The 23,890-nt window shown below is 37.3% G+C and overlaps 1 protein-coding gene across 4 annotated transcripts in view; it reads right to left on the bottom strand.

The window, feature by feature from the left end:
• Positions 1-8,915: 8,915 nt before the first annotated feature.
• The window catches only part of LOC100020352 (tetraspanin-36-like), a 52,387-nt gene continuing 37,412 nt past the window's right edge, over positions 8,916-23,890 (bottom strand). For all 4 annotated transcript variants that reach the window (XM_056824422.1, XM_016431390.2, XM_007486670.3 and 1 more), the window contains 6 exons: positions 20,501-20,692; positions 18,270-18,344; positions 16,406-16,501; positions 13,304-13,456; positions 11,544-11,627; positions 8,916-11,006 (listed from right to left, as the gene is read on the bottom strand). In XM_056824422.1, the coding sequence (XP_056680400.1) occupies positions 10,920-11,006; positions 11,544-11,627; positions 13,304-13,456; positions 16,406-16,501; positions 18,270-18,344; positions 20,501-20,692 (687 nt within the window). In that variant the 3' untranslated portion in view covers positions 8,916-10,919. The remainder of the gene's footprint in view (positions 11,007-11,543; positions 11,628-13,303; positions 13,457-16,405; positions 16,502-18,269; positions 18,345-20,500; positions 20,693-23,890) is intronic.

Genomic DNA, 23,890 nt, shown 5'->3' with positions numbered 1-23,890 from the left:
ATCTTATTCAGATCCCCAGACCTGGGGCTGCCCATTGTTCAGTCTTGGGGTGCCCCTCCCTGACTTGTTGATTCTGGCCAGTGCTAACTTTAACTCTGGCTCCGGCTGTTTGGTGGGGGAGGGGAGGGTGGGTTAGCTTTTCATTCTCTTATATTATGGAGGTTCTGGAATCCCACCTACCTTCAGAGCTTCACCTTGTTGTGGGGTCTATCCATTCTTATGAGGATGGTTGTCTTTTATTTTGGAAGGGTCTTTTGCGGTCGTCTGTGTCATTGGGTCTGAGGAGAGGAAGCAAGCAGTGTCTACTCTGTAGCCATGATTACCCGGAAGTCTGCCATAAAGTGGGTTTTTTAAAGTCTGCTTCTACCAGCATTTAGTCTCTAAATTCTCTCTCTGGAGAATAGCATTTTTCGTCATTGGTCCTGTGGAATTGTCTTGGATCGTTTTCTTGATTAGAATAGCTAAATCTTTCACAGTTGATCATCCTTAAAATATTGCTGTTTCTTCTGCTCACTTCATTTTTCATTAGTTTATAAACTAAAATATCACCCTGAAGTACTGGTCAAAAGAATAAAGACCTCATCACTAGAAGAGTTCATTAAAGTTCTCTTGCCAAAATTTCTCCCTAAAAGTTCCTTAGTATATTTTCTCCTTTCCTTACATTATGGAATCTAAAACAACAACAATAGAGAGAACAAAAATTAAAGATGCTCACAAGAGCATTATTTTGGTCCATTTTGAAAAACCCCAAGGGCATCAAAGAAAAATTACCTACTTGTGGCAAAGCCCTCTAGAAAACTCAGACACAGATTTTTTGTTCAGCAGGAGACAGTTCCTTATATAAGTACTAATGTAGGACTAGATTTGGATGTCTCAATGAGGCTATTCTCCTTTACCATCATTCCAAATAACAAAATGACAGCATTATTTGAATTTCCATCAGGCTTCCTGCCTTCGTGGGCTTTTATTCTATTAGAATGTATGTGTGAAGAGGACTAGTGCCTCTGACTTGAAGGCTTGCAGCACCCTTTTCAGGGCAGCTGATCCCCCTCTTTTCATCCAACTCTCACTTTTGGTTCCAAGAAGCTATAACATGCCCAGCAGCCACACCTTGGTAAAATTATCTGGAAAGACTGGCCAAATCAAGTTGAGGGTATATAGAGTGGAATTTGAAGGTGGGACTCATACCCCCAGAAATCACTGTAATGAGCACTGTAATATTTATTGGGAAAGGAAAATAGGATTTGGAAAACAAGGGGATAAAGGGAGGTTTGTATGGGGTAATGAGGAGTTAAGGGAAGAGAGGGTATATAGCTTGGAGAGGCAAAGGAGGGAGATGCCCCCTGCTGAGAGGAAACAGCAGGGGTCCAACAAGGTCTTTTATTGCCTTGATGACTGAACTGATTTTCAGCTCCCTCTATGACCAGAAAAGATAGTCCACTTATCTGACTGCAAATTCAAATAATATAAAGTTTAATAATCAAGTTGGAATTGGAGTTTTTCCTTAGTTTCAGAGTATAGGGCCAGGCCCTAGAGGCTGGTGGAGGGTTTGTCCCACTCCTTCTACTCTCGTTATTCTAATTCAGAATCTTAGCAATAGACAGAAAGCAAACAAGAACAATTCTAACCTTTAGAAGCCTGTGTCTTTGGGCTGAACCAAGAAGAGCATGCCACTCCAGACTGGGCTGAACAAGCTCCCCTCTCCTCCAACACCAGGACGCAAGTCCCACCCTGCAGGAAGGAAGTGCTAGTCACAACACCCCACTCCCACTCCCAGCAGGAAGGAAGTGCTAGTCACAAGACCCAACTGCCACTCCCAGGGCCCTTCCCTGTCAGTCTTGTCCCTGTCAGTCACAAACTGTCAGTCTTGTTTCCTTTCCACAGCAGACAGGAGACTTGATAAGATGCTGGCCTGGAAAAATAGACTTCATTTGGAGAAAACAGCAGACAGCAGGGAAGCAGAGGTGGGGATAAGAGAAGGGGAAGGGAAGGAATAGAAATTCTGCCTATACAAGCTGCTTTCTTAGAGCAAAAATGTCCTCACAGACTTTTATAATAATTCTGACACAAAATTCTCCTCCTTCCCTCTACTCAAAGGAGTATCCCAAGGAGAAGGGAGGGAGGTTGTGATGTTTCAAATCTTAAATGAGTGATTCTTCAAAAAAATTATTTAATTAATTTAGAATATTTTTCAATGGTTACATGATTCATGTTTTTTCCCTCCTGCCCTCCCTCCCCCTCCTGGAACGGAAGAGCAATTCCACTGGTTTTTACATGTATTATTGTTCAAAACCTATTTCCATATTGTTAATATTTGCAATAGAGCGATCATTTAAAGTCAACATCCCCACTCATATCCCCATCAAATCATGTGATTGATCATGTTTTTCATCTGTGTTTCTACTCCCACAGTTCTTTCTCTGGATGTGGATAGCTTTCTTTCTTATAAGTTCCTCAGAACTTGGATCATTGCATTGCTGCTAGTAGAAAAGTCTGTTATATTTGATTGTGACACAGTGTATCAGACTCTGAATACAATATTCTGGTTCTGCTGCTTTCACTCTTGTTACAAGGGAATCACTTTAAAAGACTGATATATATTAATTTAAGGTCGCCAAGGAATCAGCTATGTAATTCCTAAATGAAAAACTCAAGTCAGCCGTCAGCCTTTTTTGGAGTTTAATTACAATAGGAGCAAGAAAGGAATTAGAGATATATAGAGAGAGAGAAAGGGGAGAGAAGGGAATAGGGCTTAAATACCCCTTCTGTTTAGGCTGGGCCAAAAGGCCCAAGCCCTTAGATAGCTGGGGCAAAGAAAAGAGATCAGTCCCTTTCACTCACGTGTCCAAAATGGAGAAACAGTCTCAGAGGCCCCCACCTTCAGCTTCCTTCAGAGCAAGCTTCCTCAGAGCCCAGGAACCACACCGACCAAAAACTCAATCCTCCCTCCGAGTCTCCAGACCCTCCTATCTTTAAGGACACCATCCAAGTTGCCTCCCCTCAGTCCTCACATCTACCAATCACTCTTCATCAATTTCCCTGTCAATGGAGGCTCTCGCTTAACCCAGGACCGCCCAGAGGTTTCTGGCTTTTGCACATGTCTGTTGAAGGTCATATTTTTCAAATGATTAAATCTTTACTCTTTTGTTACAGCCCTTTCTAAATCCTGTTAACTTGAGTATGGTAGAGATTGGAATAATTAAATTTTGATCTAGGCTGCAGCCCTTACTCAATCCTATTAGGACTGAATAGGGTGGAGATTTATTCCAAGTATCTCCATTGTATCAATTCTAAAATCAATCAAGACTCAAAGAAATTCCTGTTCTATGCTCAAGCATAGGTCAAAGTCCTTTCCATTGTTCAGCAAAGGGTTTCTGTTCTAAAGTAATCTTAAGAAGGGAAGAGAAGGAACCTCCCATGCCAATGGGGTTCCCATTCCAATAGACTATCAGTAAGAAAATTTCCAAGTATGAAATATCCCAATGGTGAAATTTCCAACATTTATAAGTCTAAGGAAATTTGAGGTTTACACTCTGCATCAAATCCTGGAAGTTTTTCTAGTTCACATGGAATTCCTCCAGTTCTTTATTCCTTTCAACATAATAGTATTCCATCAGATACCACAATTTCTTCAGCCATTTCCCAATCAATGGACACCCCCTCATTTTCCAATTTTTTGCTACTACAAAGAGCGCAGCTATATTTTTGTGTACATATTTTCCCCTATTATTTGATCAAGTGATTTTCAACATTATGTACCCCTAAAGACCACTGTGATTAAAAAAAAAAACAACAGTGACTATCATGGGATTTTCAGCCTAGGAGAGTAAAGATAAAATTGAAACTCTCTGTTCCTTCTTATCTTGCCCCTCTTACTAGCTAGCAAGTTTCCTACAGATAAACTCTTCTCAAGATTTTTTAAAATAGGTAAGGAAAACTAAAAATTTTATGGGGTGGGGGGTAGTTTCAGTCTAAGAAGTAGTAATCCTAAGGGGTCTTGAAAATTGGGGTTACAAGCCAAATGCTATTCTGAGAATTACACTGAATCTCATCCCACACAAGGATAACAGACAGACTTCATGAGTTAAAGGGTGTCTACCCCATACATATGAAGACTTCTCTTAGCAGAATGGTGAATGAGAAGAATTTGTTCCAATAGCCACGAAGGCAGTGGAAACAATTGCTGTTGAGTGCTTAGAATTTGATCAAACCAAATATGCCAGTCATCCACTGACCTCCTGGGCCATCCCTAACTGTCCTGAATTTTCTGTTACCACTTGACTTGGAGGACTCTGGAGGAGGAAGTAAGGCTGATGACTTTGTGCAGCTCTGCCTCACTTTAATACAATTCTCCAGCAAGTCAAGGTCTAATCCTATGATGTCACTGGTGTCTTTGAAAAGTAAGGACAAAACAACAACATTCTAATAGATGGAGACAACACATATAGGGAAGTGACACCCAAGGAAGAGAGTTTTTGGCTGGTGAATTACAGCGATAATAAATAGAACCATAGGGGAAATATTGATCAGAGTTGAGAAAGTTCCTCAATTTCCTCCTAACATTTCATCTGGGAGAAGGGCTAGAGTGTTGAGAAAGTGCTTTGAAAAAAGAAAAATTTATATGTGTATGTATATAACATATACATATACATACACATACATAGTTATCACTTCCACATTGAGCGAGTTAGGGACAAGGCACCCCTGCGATCTGGAAAATGCAAGTAAAATTGTTTGGTCCTCCCTTTGAACCAGAGAAGTCTAATTTTTTTCCTTTTTTTATGGGGTGTTTATAGTCCCTTATTGTAAATTTTGGTATTTAAGTATGCATTTCTGAATTTTTAAATTTTTTTCTGTGAAATCTGCTGTCCATATGTCATCTGCAGCTTCCACAAAACTCCCCCAAAATTCCCATTTAATTTCTTAAATGGGGAAAATTTCTTAAATTCAACTTAGGGAAAGTTGAGATGTGGAAAGGATAACTATATATGAATGTAAGGTACTATTATACTATTGAGGATTTTACCTCAGGTTCATCATTTTGAATATAAAGAAACATGGTAAAAAACTGTAGATATAGGAGATTAAGTTAAATGTATGTTAGGCTGTCCCTTGAAAGTTGCACTTTTTCTTTTAAAACCCTTACTTTCCTTCTTAGAATCAATTTTCTATATTAGTTCCAAGGTAGAAGAGTGGTAAGAGCTAGGTAACCGGTGTTAAGTGACTTGCCCAGGGTCACACAGCTGAGAACTGTCTCAGACCAGATTTGAACCTTAGGACCACCTGTCTTAAAGTTGCACTTTTAATCACATTCTGATTTCTTGTAATTTGGTACTTTCACCTAAAATCCTACTATAGAGAAAAGTTCAAAGAAAGATTAGGGGGTATTAACTGTTTACATTTTAGAACTACTGTTCTCTGGTTAATCTGGTCTACAGTTTACATTTTATCACTGTGGGTATTAGCTACAATTCTATTAATCTTATGTTGTGATAGAAATTTTCTATCTTGTGCCAGGTATTAAGAATACTGCCTTCTGAATTACACAAATGCATACTTAATCTTTACTTCCTTAAGACAGATTCCCATATCTTATAATTGTACATAAAGATTCAAAGTAAGAAGGGACCTAAAAAGTCATCTCATCCAATACTCTTATTATGATGAAGAAATCCAGGCCCAAAGAGTGGAAGTGACTTTCCCAGTATTACACACAGATAGTTAATGGCAAAGCTGGCACTTGAATCTGACTCTCCATTGATAACGCACTCTACCTTGTATCATAGTGATTTGGGTACATATTCTTGCTATACTTACCCCCTGCTTCCCTAACTGTTGAATTGTAAGTATTAACAAAAAATCTATCTGTGTCATATCACAGGGCCTTGCAAATTATAACTAATCAACATTTGAATGTTTGTCACTTCCAGCTCTAAATCCTTTGTAACTCTTATATCAGAGATTTAAGAAGGAGCCTCCCAAGGGCTGAGTGATTTTCTCAACTTTTTGCCTTACTATGGCCAGCAGATGAAATGGCCAAAAGCAGGAAAATAGACTGATGCTCTTTGGGGTAAGATTTAGGGGAGTTATCTATGTCAAAGTAGGCCATTTACAGTTGCAATGGTGAAATACAGAAGATCATTGTCTTTTGGCATTCAGACAAACATGAGTGAATTCCCATCTCTGATGTTACAGGCTAATTCCAGTAACTGGCCATGAAATTTCTTCTTGCCCCACTTATATACCTAGGTCTACAGCACTGGGTATAGAAAGTTCCAAACATAAAATATTTCACAAAAGGGCAAAGGCATTCATACAAAGGACTATAGTCAGAGCAGAGCCCTGTCATAAGAAATACCAGACCCAACAAAATAGATTTGGGGGAGACCATTATATTCACACATATATATTTTTTGGGAATCACATTTGAATTTACTTCTCTCAAAAGTCAATAAAGGATTAGACATTGGAAGGATTCTATTTAATAGGGTTGATAATGCCATGTACCTAGTTATAAATAAACTTTAAGGAGGTGTATCTAAATTTTAGGAAGAAGTCATTTTAATAGAGTTATAGAAATAGCATGTGAAAATGTTTAGGGCTGGATAAGTAGTTTGCTTAGTAATATATAAATTCATGCTGAATTTGTTTCAGGGAGTAGCCTGGTGGAGGGAAGTGGGGGAGACTATATCAAAATCATACTATCAGAAAGGACACTAAATGCTGATGTAGACTGAGGAAATATTTCTATCAAAGCAAAGTAAAAGAATATAGAAGTAAAAAAGCCATTTAGAGAGCCTTTTTTTTTGAGAAGTATAAGACATTTAAGACACCTTTATATATACTGAATTTTACTTTTAATATATACTTCAATTCCATATTATGTCCAGACTAGGGGGAAAGAAAGGAAATAAGTAAAAGGTAAAGAAAAATAGATCAAGAAACAGAAATGCAGACAGAAGGGAAGAGAAAAAAGAAAAGGAAAATGGACATAGTGAAGGAAATAAAGAAATGCTAATAAACCATCTTTTTTTTTAACCTTTATTTTCCCTCTTAGAATCAATACTGTGTATTGATTCCAAGGCATAAGAGTGATAAGGACTAGGCAATCAGGTTAAGTGACTTGCCTGGAGTCAAACAGCTAGGAAGTGTCTGAAACTAGATTTGAACCCCAGGACACCTCCTGTTTCTAGGTCTGGCTCTAAATCTACTGGTAGATGCCCCCCTTAACCCATCTTGATACACAAAGTAACTTGGTTTGTGAATCTGAAGCACCACTGTCTTTTAAAGTTCTAATTAGAGGACCAACTACTGTTTACAACTCTTCAGCTCCTAGTTATCCTTAAACCGTTAGATATTCTGTATTGAATGGCAGAGCCACAACCACACAGCAAGGGGTTGTAGCAGCAGTGAAAAGAACAATATTGCTACTGGCCTGTTGAAATCAAGCCAGTCATGCTGAGGAGTACTATTTGATAAGGACCTAAGGGAGAGGCCATGGGAATAATCCAGGGTTGGACATTCTTAGGCAACATACTGCCATGATGATATATAGCATGTGACCCAAGTCTCTGGTGAATTCTCATGATCCACTACCTCTCACCAAGGTAGCAAAACTCTAGGGTAACACAAATATGGCCCACAGTGGCCTCATGAACTCTAATAACATTTCTATCACCAACATTGCAAGAGAGTACCCTATTCCACGTTCACTGTAATCTGATCTTTTTCAGTCTTCCCAGAAATTCACCTAGGTGACAATATGATCATTTGTTATTTTATTATCCCAATCATTTTACTATATCTAGAGAATCTACTCACCACCATGGGGCTAATTCAGTTTTTGACTCCACCTCTCTCAGCCTACTTTCCATTCTGATTAGAGGGTTGAAGAGTGAAGTACCGAACTTTACTTTAAACTCAGAAACTGTAGTTCAATCAGTTTGCTTTCGAGTAATCAAGAACTTGAGGTTTTTTTTAGAGTGGAAAGTTAAGAGACTCTGATTCCTCTCCATCAGATATGAAGCCTGTTGGAATTTAAAAGTTCCCCACAACCTTGCCCCTTTCTACTTTTACAGGCTTCTTATATTCTATTCCCTTGTAGCCATACTAGCTTACTGGCTTATTATTTCTGAGACATGACCTTCCATTGTCCCACTTTTACACTGGCTGTGGGTGTTACCAGGAATGTACTTTCTCCCAACTTCTGATATGGAATCCCTGGATTTCTTTCAGACTCAGCTCAAGTGCCATTCCCCCCCCCCCCCAGACTACCTTTTCCCTTTCCCCTAGTTGCTACTGGAACCCAGTTTCTTACCTTTCACCTATTCTGTATTTATTTTGTTTATATTCATTTATTTATGTTGCCTCCCTTGACAGAATATAAGCTTTAGGGCCAGGGACTGCTTTTGCTTTTTAAAAAATCCCCAGCACTTTAATTTACAAACTGTAGTTGTTAGAATCCAAATTAAGCTCTCCAGTGTATAGTAAATAAACATTTAATACATGTCCATGGATATTACATATCAGGTGATTATAATTTTATGTTCTCTATAGTAATGACAAATTACAAAGCTAAATAAAAGCAAAATTTTTATTCAGTTTATAGATTTAGAGTTGGAAAGGATTTTGGAAGTCATCTAGCCTAACCTCCTCAGTTTTATAAGTGAGTAAATTGATTTAGGCAGGGGCATACAGTAGTGATCTGAGACAGATTTGAACTCAGGTCCTCTGACTCCAAGGCTCTTTCCACTCTACTACACTGCAGCTGTTAGATCCTAAATTAATGTTCATTATTATGATTTTATGCATATGTCTTGTCTCTAATGAAAAGTAAGGTTGCCACTAATAGACTTCAAATCTGCTTTTATTTTTAGTGTATCCATGGGAACAGGGAAACAATAATTGCAAACATATTTAGGTGTTACATATTTTATTAGTTTTGTTAAAATGTTTTCCAAAGTGATTTTTGAAAAATTAGTAAAGACAGTACTCAGTACGTGAAAGTTTAAATTAAAAGACATCTAATTACCTAGTAATATACCAGAGTAAGAATAATGGCATAATTAGGAAAAACACAAGAAATTATGTGGAAAGCAACTTGTTCCTTTAATACAGAATTGTTTGAGGATCCTCCTATATATATTTAATAGGTTATTTAAAACATGTCTTTTCTCACCTTTTTTAAAGCTTTTTTCTGTCAATCTAAAGATTCAGCTTCATATAAAATAATTCCAACTCTACTATTACAAAATCAGCACTGAATAATTTAAAACATGATCTCAGAAAGCCACAAAGAGACCTTTTATAACTGCCCAAATTCTAAAAGGTATCCATATCCTCTAGAACTTTGAAAAAGAAGTATAAGCTACTAATCTTAAGAGAAAAATCTTCTCATACAAGGAAAGTCTTTATTTCCTCATGAGAAAAGCATATTGGAGCCCATCTGTTTTTCAGGGAGCCATAAATCTTAGAGGAATATTTTATTGTAATCTGACAGCATTGTAATTAGTTCATCTATGCATGTGAACCTAAATAAGTCTTCATTAATATTTCTAAATTAAATGAGATGGAAAGTGATAGAAGACAATTGTGAACATGAAAATGTGTAAAATTAGGTCAAGTAGAAGGGTACTGCTGGGGAAACTCGGGTAGGTGGACCTCTCAGGACCAAACAGGTGTCCACACTAAATTTGGTACCAATTTGTTGAGCCCTTCAGGGTGGAGGGTCATACCTTAAATACCTTAGGAGTTGTGAACTAGCCCAGAATGAAAAAGGAAAGTGGGATAAAGCTTCTGTGCTGATTGTATTGGGATTTCTAGAACACCTGGGCAATGGGGGAAAGGAGAAAAAAAGGTGAAAAGAAAAGGGAAGAAAGGGGAAAGAAAAGTCTAGAATCTGTTATCAAAAGTTAGCTAATATACCCATACCAAAAAGAGCTGATAATTAACTAGAACAACCTAATCATCCATTTATCATCTTTATTGTAAGAACGACCTCAGAATGTTTTAAACTAAGTTCATATTTCCTTTGCTGTTTATAGGAATGCCACATTTAAAGTAAAAGAGCTGATCTAGAAGAGAACTTTTACATAATGTGAAAAAAAGTTTTAGGGATTTTATTTCCTTTAAAAAACTTAAGTCTCTAAACTGAAAACATGTTGGAGAAGCTGTCAAGGGAATTCTCAGTCAAATTCAGACTACTGAGCTTAGAAAGACTGACTCTCTTTCAACTTCTTTGTGATCTGTCATTCTGTGACATATGCTTTTATCCAAGAAACCCATGGAATTTTTAAAAAGCAAGAGAACTAGGTTTCTTTATTATGAGTTGGGCATGCCTTTCATATTGAGGTGCAACAGTGAGCAATAATCTTGTCAAAGCAATACAGCTGAATCAAATAAGCCAAAATTAGTCATTTTAAGTCAATTTTCATGTAACTTAATTTATCTTTTAAACAGACAAAACAACCCATTTATGTGTGTAACATGCCAACTTACACCACAGATGCAATTGATATATTTCATAATTTAAAAAGCAAAGTAATTTTTGGTTGTCTCAACCAATACATAAGAAAATTCCACTACCCAAATCTCCAATATTCTAGCTGTCACTCATTTATAGTACTAGTCCCATGAAACTGTTCCCCTTTAATGTGGTATTTGCATAGATCATATTAATTCTATGTGTACTTGATGTAGATTCAATTAATCAAATCTTATTTCTCATTTATATTGTTGATTGTGTATCAGAGTAGGATGGGAGAACAGAGTAGTAAGGAATAACAAATTCCAGAATTATCATCTTCTGTCCTTATGAATAAAATTTTTTATCCATAGGGTTTTTAATATTCTTTGGGGACAGTCTGTAAAAGCCATCTGTGTTTGAATGATTCAGTGAAGTTTCATTTGCTCATCTCTTTTCAAGCAAACACTCCAGAGTTTAAGGGTTGGTAGTCATTCTCTTCTTTCCTGCATGCAATCACTAAAATGCTCAGCATTCCAAAAAACTGAAAAAGAAAAAGATTTTCTCAGAGATTCATTTACCTCTTTAAAATGAAGATGACAAAGAAATATGTCTCTCCTGCAGGAACTTTTGTTTCTCACCCTGCTCTGCTTTCTTTTTGCACTACTAGACTCAAAATAAGCACTGCTTTGAGTTTCATTTTTTGAAGTTCTTTGCCTCTCTTCTGATATATTCTCACTGTTGCTAAATCCTATTTAGGATATTCTATACAATATTTTTTAAAATTATCCTTCATCTTGATTCTTAATCTAAGCACTCATTCTTCATCATAAGAATTAGAGTAAATCTAATCCAATTTGCTGAAGAAGGTGAGCCTTGGAAGATGGGTATCATACCGATATTAAGATTGTGAGGGGAAACAGAAATGCATGGCATAGGAACAGTGGTTTCTAGACCACCATGGAAAGAAGTATGCCCCAAATGCTGATATTTTGGACAATATTCTCATCATAACACCTTGGTTGTAATTCTGAATAAAGTACTTCTGAAGATGATTCATCTGGAAAATTAAGGTAAATACCTTTACAACTGCAAATCCTAGGATGACAATCATGATGTAATTGATAAGCTCCTTTACTCGCAATTCCATTATCCCAGCACAACCCTAGTGAGAAGGGGGAAAAAAATTAAATATATAGGAGGACCTAAGGCACACCCAAGGAATTCTCCCAAACACTTAAGTGGCCCTGTGGATGTTCTTCACTATGTGGCAAAACCAAAGTCCCTACATTACAATCAAATACATGATACTTCTGTTTATCTGGAATATACATAATTAGATATACCCTGAACCCCAAAGCCCATTGACATCAGATTTACAAAGATTTTCTGGCCCAGATATGAGCACTGAAATGATGCAAGATAAATGAAGATTGTGTATATAAGGCAATAGAATTATACACAGACCAATTCCTTTCCTACCCAAAACTGCTATAGAGACTCTTGTTTCAGATTAAAGGGGAAAGAGCAATATAAATAACAAAAAAATGAGGTCACTATAACATTTTTTTGATCCACAAGTGAAAATAGTGGAAGTTCAGAAGTAAGCACAGATAAACAGGATAGTTTTGAAGGTACAATGCAAAATTTAGTATATACTTGAGGGGGGAAAAGCCAGCACATGAAATAGAGATTCATGATTTCATTTAGAATAATCTTTTTTGTGTGTTCTGCTATGTAAAATAAAATGCTCAGTATTTAAGTTTGAAATAAAACAATATTTAAAAATAACTTTCCTCCAAAACCTACACCATCTCTTAAGAGGTTATTTTGAAGCAGTCTCAGAAGGATCATATTCACTTTTTTAGCCAACTGTATTAAGTGATGCAGTGACACCTATTGAAAAGAAGAGCCCTACATATGCCATTTCTTCCAAGAAGATTTTTATCTTCTAAAAATCTCATGCAGTTTATGAGCCTTCTGGTAGAAAAGGTTACCTTCTTGATTTATATTAACCATTCTATAGAGCTGCAAAGAGTCTTTGCCTATGGGTAGACATTAGCACTATGGAAGTTATAAATTGTATGTAATAATGTGGGATTGTGGAGGCAGCTAAGAGGCTCAATGAATTGAAAGCCAGGCCTGAAGATGGGAAGTCCTGGGATTCAAATCTGGTCTCAGATACTTCCTAGCTATGTGACCCTGGGAAAGCCTCTTAACCCCCATTGCCTAGCCCTCACCACTCATCTTCCTTGGAACCAATACATAGTATTTATTGATTCTAAGACAGAAGGTAAGGGTTTAAAAAAATAATGTGGGATGGGTAGGGATAAACTGAATTTATTCTAACTCCATATTGGCTTTTATAGCTTTCTTGTTGGGTTCAGGATAAATCTTGAATCCACAGCACCAATCCTCCATGGTAGTATTTTATTGATTCCTCGTTAATCATTTGACCACATCTAGAAATGGCCAAGTTGGACTTTGACATATAAAATCAGTTTCAGTGAGAAGTGATGTGGCATAAAGGTAAAGGAAAGAGAGCTGGCCTCAGAGTAGAGAAGACCAGAGTTCAGATTTAAGGTCAGATCTCTGATATCTACTGATTTATGACCCTGGAAAAGTTACTTAATCTCTTTATTCCCAGGCAATGTTCTAGGACTGTAGATTTCCAAATGGTTGGCAATATACACTAATATAAGAAGTTTCTTCAAAGGGAAGTTTCCAGTACCATGAACCATCCCCCCATCTTCTACCACCCCTGCCAAAAAAAATGTCACCAGTCCAGGCAAAATAGCATTAAAACAGAAATGTCCTATGTGGATTCAAGGTAATCCTTACCATTGTATTCAGTTCTTGAGGTTCACTGAGGAGTCCACTACAGTTCTTGAATTCTTGTTTGCAGCAACTCCAAGGGACACTATTATTTCCTGTGCGGTTAAACCATTCCATATTAATCCAATCAGTGTAGTTCTTAATACCACAGCATTCAAACTGAAATTGAATGAAATGCTATTAATTTTCCTTAGAATGTACCTTCAAGCAACTTTAAAAAATAAATCTGACTACCTCCTACATCTAAAATCATTAATAAAAAACTTTTTTGGGTGGAGGGGAAAAGGGATCTGAATTTGTAATTTCTTTGGTGTGGGACATTTTTTTAAATAGCAAAAACACTTTTATTTACTATTTGTAAATACATCTCAAGACTTGATTTTTTTTTTCAAAAAAATACCTTCTCTCAAAAGCAAAATCAAAAACAAAAATCTGGTCAATAGCCAGAATCTGCTGGTTAATCACAATTTTATTTCCTCCCAAGAGAAAATCCATTTGAGGTACAAATGCAGTACACTACACATATTTCGGAATCAAATCAACATAAGGTATTGATGCCTCCAATAGCTTCAGTCCATCAGAAACCATTTCATTTGAGCCATCAATATTCTAATGGAAATGAGATTGGCTTCTAAAAATAGAGCAGGTCTGTTCCTTAATATATAGAATCCCTTAATCAACTGTCTATATATTTATGTTATCTAGTATTTCTAGCACATTATCTAGTGTTATCTAGCATGTATTTCTATTAAACTTATTTTGACTATATGGAATATAATATGCTCAAAATTCATTATAAATGTTCCTTCTCTGCATATATTTGTATGTTATAAAAAAAGATTTCAAACTTTAAAAATACAGATGATTCTCTATGTACTATTATATACTATGTTACTGATGAGTCTCCACTGTTTGGTTATCCTTTGTTTTGCTATTTGTACATTGTTTTAGAGGGGGGAATGGTAATTAAGAAAAAAAAATTATTGGCTTTATTAAAGTTATTCCCAACAAAAATGTTGGTTTTTAAAGTTGTTGGGTTTGCACATACTGCTATATAGTGTAGGAAAAGATTTCTAGCAGGGCATAGCAATGCAGGCTAGCAGCTTGCAAGATCAAGATTCCACAGACTTGGCTGGGTCAGGACTCTAAGGCAGTTGGGAACCTCTCTCCCTGAAGCTAGTGAAACTTGAAGGTGTGCCTAGTGGTCTCTCTGAAGAACCAGTTGAGGAGCTGCCAAGGACTTTTGGATTATCAAAAGGTTGAGTGAGTGCTTCCCTTCACAATGGTGGACATTATGAATGGTGAGAACTTTCTCCCTTTTTGGACCTTGTGCGGACACTACAACTTGACCCTGCTGGCTGACCCAAGTGTCTGGAGTTTGTGAGAATCTGGCCCTGTGGACATTGATAACCCCTTAGTAATTTGTAGTTTAATTTAGTTTAGGTTAGTTAAGTTTATTTTATTTATTACCTGGGTGGGTTATCATTATTCTTAGACACTCCTAATTTCCTCTACCATTTAAATTAAATATACCCTGTTTATATTTATTGTTGTTATCATCTGTTGCCTTTTCCCTAAAACCATCCCCAAATCCCTTACTTTAACAATAGGACATTTATCAATCCAAGTTAGCAAGGGTTCTGCCACTTAATAGATTTTTTTAACCCTCACCCCAACCTTTGCATCTTAGAATCAATACTGCAAGGCAGAAGAGTGAAAAGGACTAAGGAATAGGAGGAAAGTGACTTGCCTAGGGTCACACAGCTAGGAAGTGTCTGAGACCAAATTTGAGACTAAATTTGAACCTAGAGCCTCTAGGTCTGACTCTCAGTCCACTGAGCCATCTAGATGCCCCCACCACATAATAATCTTAAGAGGAATGACTTGGGCATAGAAATGTTAATCTACTTGCCCAGGGATCCAGAGCTAATATGTGTTGGAGTTGGGATCTGAACCTACATTTGCCTGACTCTAAGGCCCATTTATTTCTTATCCAAGCTTCCACTATATATATATATATATACATATATATATATGTACGTATATACACACCATTATAAACACATAAAAATATAGCAATAAAAACCTAAAGTCCTCAAATTGGATAATAATAGAATTATGTACAATTAGATGTACAATTCTAGCTTGTCATAGCTTTTGATCATGAAGATGCTAGAATTATTTGAAGGAGTCAAACTGGGGAACACTTCAAGGTGCCTTGAAAAAGGCATTGTAATTACCTAAGAGGATGCCCTGTGCCTCTCATATTTCTCTAGTGGACTTAAAATTTACTTGATGGTACTTGTTTGTTGAAATAGTTCAAGTGGAGACCAATATATGTGAGTAAACAAATTACATTATTCAGAAATCAAATGAGGTTGGGTCAAAGTTTTTTGGAACTAAATAGTGTTGGTCTTTTATGTGTTCTGGGTAGTACCAGATCTGAACTTTGACACTTTTCAAAGCACAGGGTCCTTAAAATGAAGCTCATAGAAGAAGAGTCCTTGGAGTTTAAAGGCAGGAACTGTATTCTTCTCAGCATCTCATATAGTGATGAGCATGGTAGATGATCAACAAATGATTATTGATTGAAAAAATAGTTATTATGAGACCTAGAGGTATCTCTGGATCCTAGAATGATAGGTGAGCAGAAAGCATGCTCTGGTAGATCTAACCAAAATAGAGGAGTACAGGCTCAGGACCAGCCTAACTAGGTGAGGAGAGAGTAAGACCACCAGAGTGTTGACTAACAAACAGTATTTTCAGGCACAGCAGCTCAAGAAGTCTATCTGCTAGTGTACAGAGGGTCTGAAATGTTTACCAGAAGAGGGATGAAACCAGAAATCCTTGAAGAACATACTAAAGCAAGATAGATACTCAGTCTTGATTCATTTGTAAAACGAAAAACGATGAAAGATTTCAAAAAATTTGTATTAGTATAACTTTCTTAATCTTTTGGTTAGAACCAAATGCTAATGTTTTACTTGATGCAATTTTAAACAATAACTTTTAAAAACTTAAAACTACATTAAGATTTTTAGGACATTCCATATAACTTATAGCACAGGTTATAATTAGGCAGTTGTTAACTATTTATCAGATACATACCTGAGATTGCCAAAAATCCACCATCTCTGTCTCTGGGTTTTGCTTACCATACTCCTGAAAGAGTTCATTCATAGTCTCTTGTACCTCTGCCACTACCTGAAATTTAAAATATGAATGTACACATACACACACACACACACACATATATTTGAACAAACACCAAAATATTTGGATGCTCTTATTACAAAATAGCCCTTATGTAATTATACAAATTAAGTTATCATAAAGCATCCTTCCAAGACCCAAATCAGGAAAAAGTTAAGTAACTCTTGTGATACAGGAATCATGTCAATATTTAAGAGGTAATTTCTCTCCCATCCCTAACAGAATTATGTATATATTTATATCTTCATCTTTAGCAAATATCCTAACAGGGTAATTTGCAAGACATTTATGGTTTCCTAGGACTTAAGCAATAGAAAGAATCTTGGAAATCTCAACTAGTCTAATACCCTGATTTTATATATAATTTTATATATAATAAAAAGCTAAGGTGGGGTATACAATCTACAACCCAGATCATATGACTCCAAATCTGGTGCTCTTTACTAAATAAGGGAATGTTTATAGGGTTATGTCATTTGTTTTTGTGAGTATACTGTGGCTGAAAAAAATTATAATATTATTAATAGAAAATGAGCATTATGCTCAAAAATACAGTTAACTTAGTGAAAGAATCAGAAGGATCAATAAGATTTTAACTTGAGAGCACAGACTCCATCTTGTGCTAACCACATGTACTTTCCTCCATTCTGGTATTCACCACCAATGAGAAATGAAGATATACAAATCATCTAATCTTCCCTAAATACTGGTGATTATAATTGATCATCATCTTTTCACTTTAAAAAAATAGAGGACCCTGAAACTTATTTTTCTCCCTGCCATCTGGGCAGAAAACTTCTTCTTCCTCCTTACAACCTGGCAAGTCTCTAAACTTTCCTCCAATTAGAAATTAGATTACTTAATCTGGTATCATTAATCTGGCATTCTGGTTAATTGCTTTTGTTATAGTTAATTGATCCTATGGACATATTTGATCAATTGTTTCTTGGGTATAAAAATGTGCTTTACTTTGTATTTGAAATCTTTGAACTAAAACTGCCTAGCCAACAAATCACTTATAACCAAATTGCTCCTCAGCTATTATTAAAATTTTCATTATCAGTTGCAATATCCTTCACATCTTCCAGACCTCAAGATTTCCTTTTTGGATGTAAGTAAGTGTTGCTGTTTGCTTCTTCCCAATGTCAAACTTTTAGGAGCTACTCAATCTCTGACTGGTCTTTTTGCTACTGATATTATCAGCCTTCATACCTATTCATTGCTGCTTGAAGTTGTTCCTGTCTTTAAGGAAGCAAGGACTTCCTAACCAGTCTAACCTCTCCCCTAAAAGCTTTTGATGAGCCCTGATCTCAGGCTTGGGAGGAGACTTCATTATAGGCAAACTGACAGCTGCTTTGGTTAGCTTTACGGATTGTCCTGTCTAAGCTTAAACTGATGAAGATATTTAGTGATCAACTATAAGCTTCCAGAGAGGTGAGACTGTCTGATTTTTTTGATATGGTCAGAGCCTAGCAAAGTGCCTGAACTAAGATAGATAGTAGATCTATTAACAGATAAGGAGATAAATGCTTGTCCAATAATTGAAAAAATAGATGCCATTGAAAGATTCAGAGGAAAACTCTAGAGCTAAGAGCACAGCTGCCTGCCTTTCACCAGTTATTTGGTATTTCTGCTAAGAACTCTTTTACGGGCTGGTCATTTGGAAGCAACCTCCAGGTGCCTTGAAATGGGACTAAAGATACTTACAAACATTCCATGAGCACGCAGTACTGTAATAGGCCCTTAGCAGTCCACTTACCTTCTCTCGATAAACGAATCCCAAAGCAAAAGCAGTCGCTTCTGTGATAAACATCAGCAAAAGAATGCACAGGAACTAATATTGAAAGGAAATCACATTTAGTATTTTGAAATGTCAAGAAATAGTATCCTTCACAAAAATCTAAAGTTAGATATTATTCTGGCCTTGCCAACTTGGCCATCTATTGTTTTTCCACTTAAGCAAGACAGTACTCATTACCCTAATCATGAAGCATTTGGGAAAGGATAACCATGTCAAGAGAGTCCCCATATTATCTAAAGCTACATACAGAAAGAGATCCTCAGCCCCATTACTTCAAATCTGACCTGAATTCAAGGGATGGAAGTTGGTGAGTAGGAGAACTTTTCAAACAATCTGAATCGTCAGAAAAGGGTGCTGGGGACAAGTCCTGTTGGTGCTCTTTGACACCTGTATTCTGTTTTTAAATTTCCTAGAACAGCAACTGGCCGCTGCCTGGGGAGAAACCTTTTATTTCTAGCTCAAGTAACCATTTTTACTTTATCCTGGTGTATGGTGTGAGATATATTGGTACATGCCTCTGCTATACTGCTTTCAATTTTTCCCAGCAGTTTTTGTGAAACAGTGAGTTCTTTCACCAAAAGCTTGGATCTTTGGGTTTATTGAATACTAAGTGGCTAGATTGATAAGAACCTGCTTATAAAAATGCAAGCTCAAGCAGCTTATATGGACAGTCTTCAAAAATCAAGGATGTTCACTAGCTGCCCAACTAGCCCTGGATGGCCAAATATCCCAAGATCAGGACCAAAAATAGGCAAACACAAGAGAAGATTTGGGGTTTTTTGGGACTCTACGAATTTTTATGACACAGCCTCAAAGCCAATTGTTCTAAAAAATGTACCATATGAGGTCCTCTGGAGCTTGGCTAAGGTTTCTGATGGCTTTAGTGAGACTCTTTCCACTTTCCTTTTAACTTTTTCATTATAGATGTATATATTCCCTTTGTTATAAAATCCTGACGTGGAAGATATCTGGGCCCATAAGAATGAATGGGTGAGTGAAATTTCATAAAATTTCCATTCTTGTAAATTTACAGCATTACTGTTTAAAAATCTAAATTAATTTTACATTTTAAAGTTGTTGAACCACTCCCACACCCTTATTTATTCTTTGCTCCCAATAGATACCGATATGAAAGTAAAACAAAAGAAATCTATACTCTATTCATAGATAGACACATGAAAATCAAAAGAAAATGTATAAATTATACTTTGTTACCTCCCCTTTCCTGGACTTACAGCTTCCACTCCCACTATATCATCTCCCTCTGCAACTAAAAGTGATCTCTCCCCCTTTGCCTGGGTCAGTCTTTTGAATTTATCATCCATTCCCTTTTTTCTTATTGTCTGTGTACATGTCTCTTCTGCCACACCCCATTAGAGTGTGTTCACATCCTCAGTGCAGGTCCATACTTAATGTTTCTTGAATTGAACATACAAGTGTGTGTGAGAGGATGAGAGGGAAGGAAAGAGAGCAAAGGGAGGGAGAGAGAAAGAAAGGGGAAATAGAAGGGAGTTAATGCCTAATTATGAGCTTATCTGTATGTTTAACTACTGTTTATACCAAGATCCATCTATGTGGGGGGCCTTTTTATATATCCAAGGAAGATCTTTGCTCTTTGATGTTTCAAAGTCAGTTTCTAGAAATAAAATAAATTCAAATTCATGGAGAATATGAGGTTTATAAGACTCCAAATATTGTTGCCAAATATTCATAACTCAACTCCATGTTTTGACTCAGTCTTCGTTTTAAATTCAAACTCTTTGTTTCAGATGAGGGAGTTAAAGATGTAGTACTTGTTTCCTTGACTCAATATAATAGCTGATTCTTTGTGGATGTCCTACTTATCTTGTGCCTAAAGATACAGATGAGGACCCAAAAAAAGACCACGACTCTAAAGAAAGTATTTTCAGATAATTTCAAATTATTCAGAGAAGATTATTAAATTTTCAGTGTGCCCATTCACACTTTGGACAGCAACAAATGTTGCCTAAATTAGGGCTTGATTTATTGTTTAGCTGACTTTCTAGACTTTAGAAATTGATGAAGAAAATGTTAATAATGCAGATTAGATTTCAAAATGTACCCTGTATAATTTTCCAGTTTCTCCTAAACTGGTTTTTAAACATTTAACAGCATGCTCCTTAGTCTGCTTCAGTCTCTAGAAAGGAAATAATCAAATTAATACTTACAAACCGCAGGCCAACTTGCGATTCTTTAACCGTGACAAAACAACCAGTCACTCCAAGGAAAAGCATCACAACAGCAACTACCATGATAATGATGGCAGGCAATAAGATCTGCTGGTCCCTGAAGAAGGCATCGAAGTCTTCATAGGACGTGATGAAACGTCCTCCCACAAATCCAAGGGTAGTCCCTGCAACCTGTAACACATGACAGTTATTTTTCCCACTTAACCAAATGCCTGACATCATAAAAATAAAACCATTAAGATAAAACACACCTCTCTTCTGGTGAGAAAGATGGGGAATTACAGATGCAGATGTGGCATGTACTGCTATCAGATGCAATCAATGTGTTTTGCTGGTTTGGATTACCTGCCTTAAATTTTTTTTTCTTTTTAAATATTACCAGAGAGGGGTTTAGTTGGGGAGGGCTTATGTGAAGAACTGATTTTGATGGAAAAACAAAGTATATCACTAGAAATACCTTCCCCTCCCTCCCCATTTAGTCATTAGATGACTCTCTTTTGTCCAATTTCTCTAAAGAAAGTAAGTAAACATTTCAGCTGAGTCCAAAAATGTGGCCCATTGTCATATTTTTCTTTTTTTTTTTAAACCCTTACCTTCTGTCTTGGAGTCAATATTATGTATTGACTCCAAGGCAGAAGAGTAGTAAGGGCTAGGTAATGGGGGTCAAGTGACTTACCCAGGGTCACACATCTGGGAAGTGTCTGAGGTCAAATTTGAACCCAGGACCTCCTGTCTCTAGGCCTGACTCTCAATCCACTGAGCCACCCAGCTGCTCCCCCCATTGTCATATTTTCAAACTCAAAGCATTGCGGCTATGTTCTCTCCTATCCTTATTGTTTAGTGTGATAGAGACATGAGAGAGGTTTTGCAGGACTTGTGGACCAAGATGCAAGAACCAGGATTCCAACAGAATGTCCTCGGTTGGTGGCAGTTTAAGCTGGGGGTGGGGGAGGGGACTTTGTCTGAATGGAAGTCACTTTTTTCCCCTGGAGGTTTGAAGCTGGCTGAAAGGACCCTGGGGGAGTTGACTGGGCTTTTGGACTTTGTCTCTGACTGGAAGTCACATTCTCTCTCCCTGGACCTTTGTGAAGCTGATTTGGTTTTTTGGATTTCTCTGGTTCTGAGAAGTTGAAGTTGACACTGAAGAAGAGATTTTCTTGGTGAAGAAGAAAGAAGATTCAAACACTTGTCCTCCATCTCCTTAACTGTCTCAGAGTCACAGTTTGTGACTGGAATACTTCCTCAAACCTTTCTAAAATTATCCCCGTACTTTAGGGAAATCCTCATCCCTCAGTTTCCCATCCTGTTATCCCAATAAACCCCTTGACTGAGAAAGCAACTGGAGTATCCTTATAGTTTACTCAGGAGGGAGGGAAGAAGCAAAGGCTTCAAGAAGATTTGGGAGGTGAGGGAGGCAAAAGAGAGAGATTACTTAAGGGAGGGAGTGAAGGAGGAAGGAGGTTAGGAAATAGATTGATCCATCAGCAATCAGTAGGGATCAATAGGCAAAACACCAGAGTAAACCCCAGAGCAGTCCTCAGTGTACCAGCATTCCTATGTGGTGGCATCCCTCAGCATTTCTCACTTCTACATCCATTACCACCAAGCAGTTTCAGGTTCCTGTAGCAGCTCTCTCAAGTCAAAAGCCAGAGAACAGTTTATCTCTCTATTTCAAGCAGTAACAGTTTCCCTTCAGTTTACCTCTCTATTTCAACAAGTAATAGTTCCCTTTCAGTTTACTTCTTCTATTTCATTAGTACATAAACTTACCATATTGTCTGACCACATGTCTTCTCCAGAGGCAGAAGTCAGAATTTTAAAAACTATTTTTAGGTACATAAGATGATATGGAAATGACTCCAAGAAATTACTTAGCCCAGAGAGAATAACACTGAAAAAAAAATATTGGTTGTCCCAAATACAGTGGCTACCCCTCAGGCCCACTGAGAAAGCTCTGACCTGCCCAAATTCTAGCCTGTGCTAGGGAGCTCCCTCCTTTGGTATTCTTATGGTCCCCAATTCCTATGGGGCTATATGGGTGCTGGATTTAGTGTGGACAGGGCCCCTGACTTAGCCCACTGCAGCTCAGAACTCCATCAAATTCAGCCTTCCAGTAGAGCAGGGATTACAAGGTGTGCACTACCACACCTGGCTAAGAACATCTATATGGCCCAAAAGAAAGTGATCTACCCTGTCCTTAAAAACACCATCAAGTAGGTTCAAATCTGGCCTCAGACACTTCCCAGCTGTGTGACCCTGGGCAAGTCACTTGACCCCCATTGCCTAGCCCTTACCACTCTTCTGCCTTGGAGCCAATACACAGTATTGACTCCAAGACGGAAGGTAAGGGTTTAAAAAAAAAAAACCCATCATGAAGGAAGTAGATACTGCAAGATCCCATTGACTGTATTGAAAATGTTCAGTACAGTGACTCATAGGAGATACAGCAGAAAGAACTCTGGATGTAGGACATGGCTACGATCAAACTGATCAGCGTTTTGTTCATGGACAAGTCTCTGAGTCTTTCCGAGTCTCAGCTGCCTTGTATGTACACTAAGAATAGTAATACTTGTGTTGGCTACCTCACAGGGCTGCAGAAAATTATCTGAAGCCATTAAAATCAGATGTACATGGGAACTCTGAAGGAAATGTCCCCTAATGTTCAACCTCTATCTTTTCTATGTCAAAGCCCTCTTGTTTGGTGGGGTTTGGAGGGGAGTAGGAATTAGCTTATAATGATACAAAGCCATCCTTACATGTTGCTCAAGATTATACAAAGTTCCACTTTGGCCTTCTCCCCTTATTGGGGAAGGCTAAAGTGGAATTTTGTATAATCCTTATGTGTGTGTGTATATATATAATAATTATATAATTATGTATAATATAATAAAAACAATATTCTAAATAAACTTAACTTTTATTCAAAATGGTGGGGAGTGGTAGAACATAGGAAATATGGAAAATGAAAATGAACTCTATGAAGCCATTTATGAAGTGCTTGCTATGTGCCAGACACATTGCTTTAAGCACCGGGGATCCAAAAAGAAACAAAAGACAATCCCTGCCTTCTAGGAGCTTACAATCCATGAAGGAGAGAATAAAAAACAACTGCACACAAAGCAAGTACTATACAGGATAAATAGGACATGATTGAAATTTGGAAAGCACTGAAATTAAGAGGGGTTGGGATGGCCTCTTGTAGAAAGAAAGATTTTATTTGGGACTTAAAAGAAGTCAGGGAGATCAGTAGTTGGGGTTTGAGGAGGGAGCTCATTCCAGTCATGGGGGACAGCTGGAGAGAATGCCTGGAGTTGAGAGACGGAGTCTTGTTCCTGGAACAAGCAGGAGGCCAGTGTCACTGCTTGAAGA

Source organism: Monodelphis domestica, chromosome 3 (assembly GCF_027887165.1).
Source record: "Monodelphis domestica isolate mMonDom1 chromosome 3, mMonDom1.pri, whole genome shotgun sequence".
In the NCBI taxonomy this organism is placed as follows: Eukaryota; Metazoa; Chordata; class Mammalia; order Didelphimorphia; family Didelphidae; genus Monodelphis; species Monodelphis domestica.
This window is presented reverse-complemented; position numbering and strand designations above follow the sequence as displayed.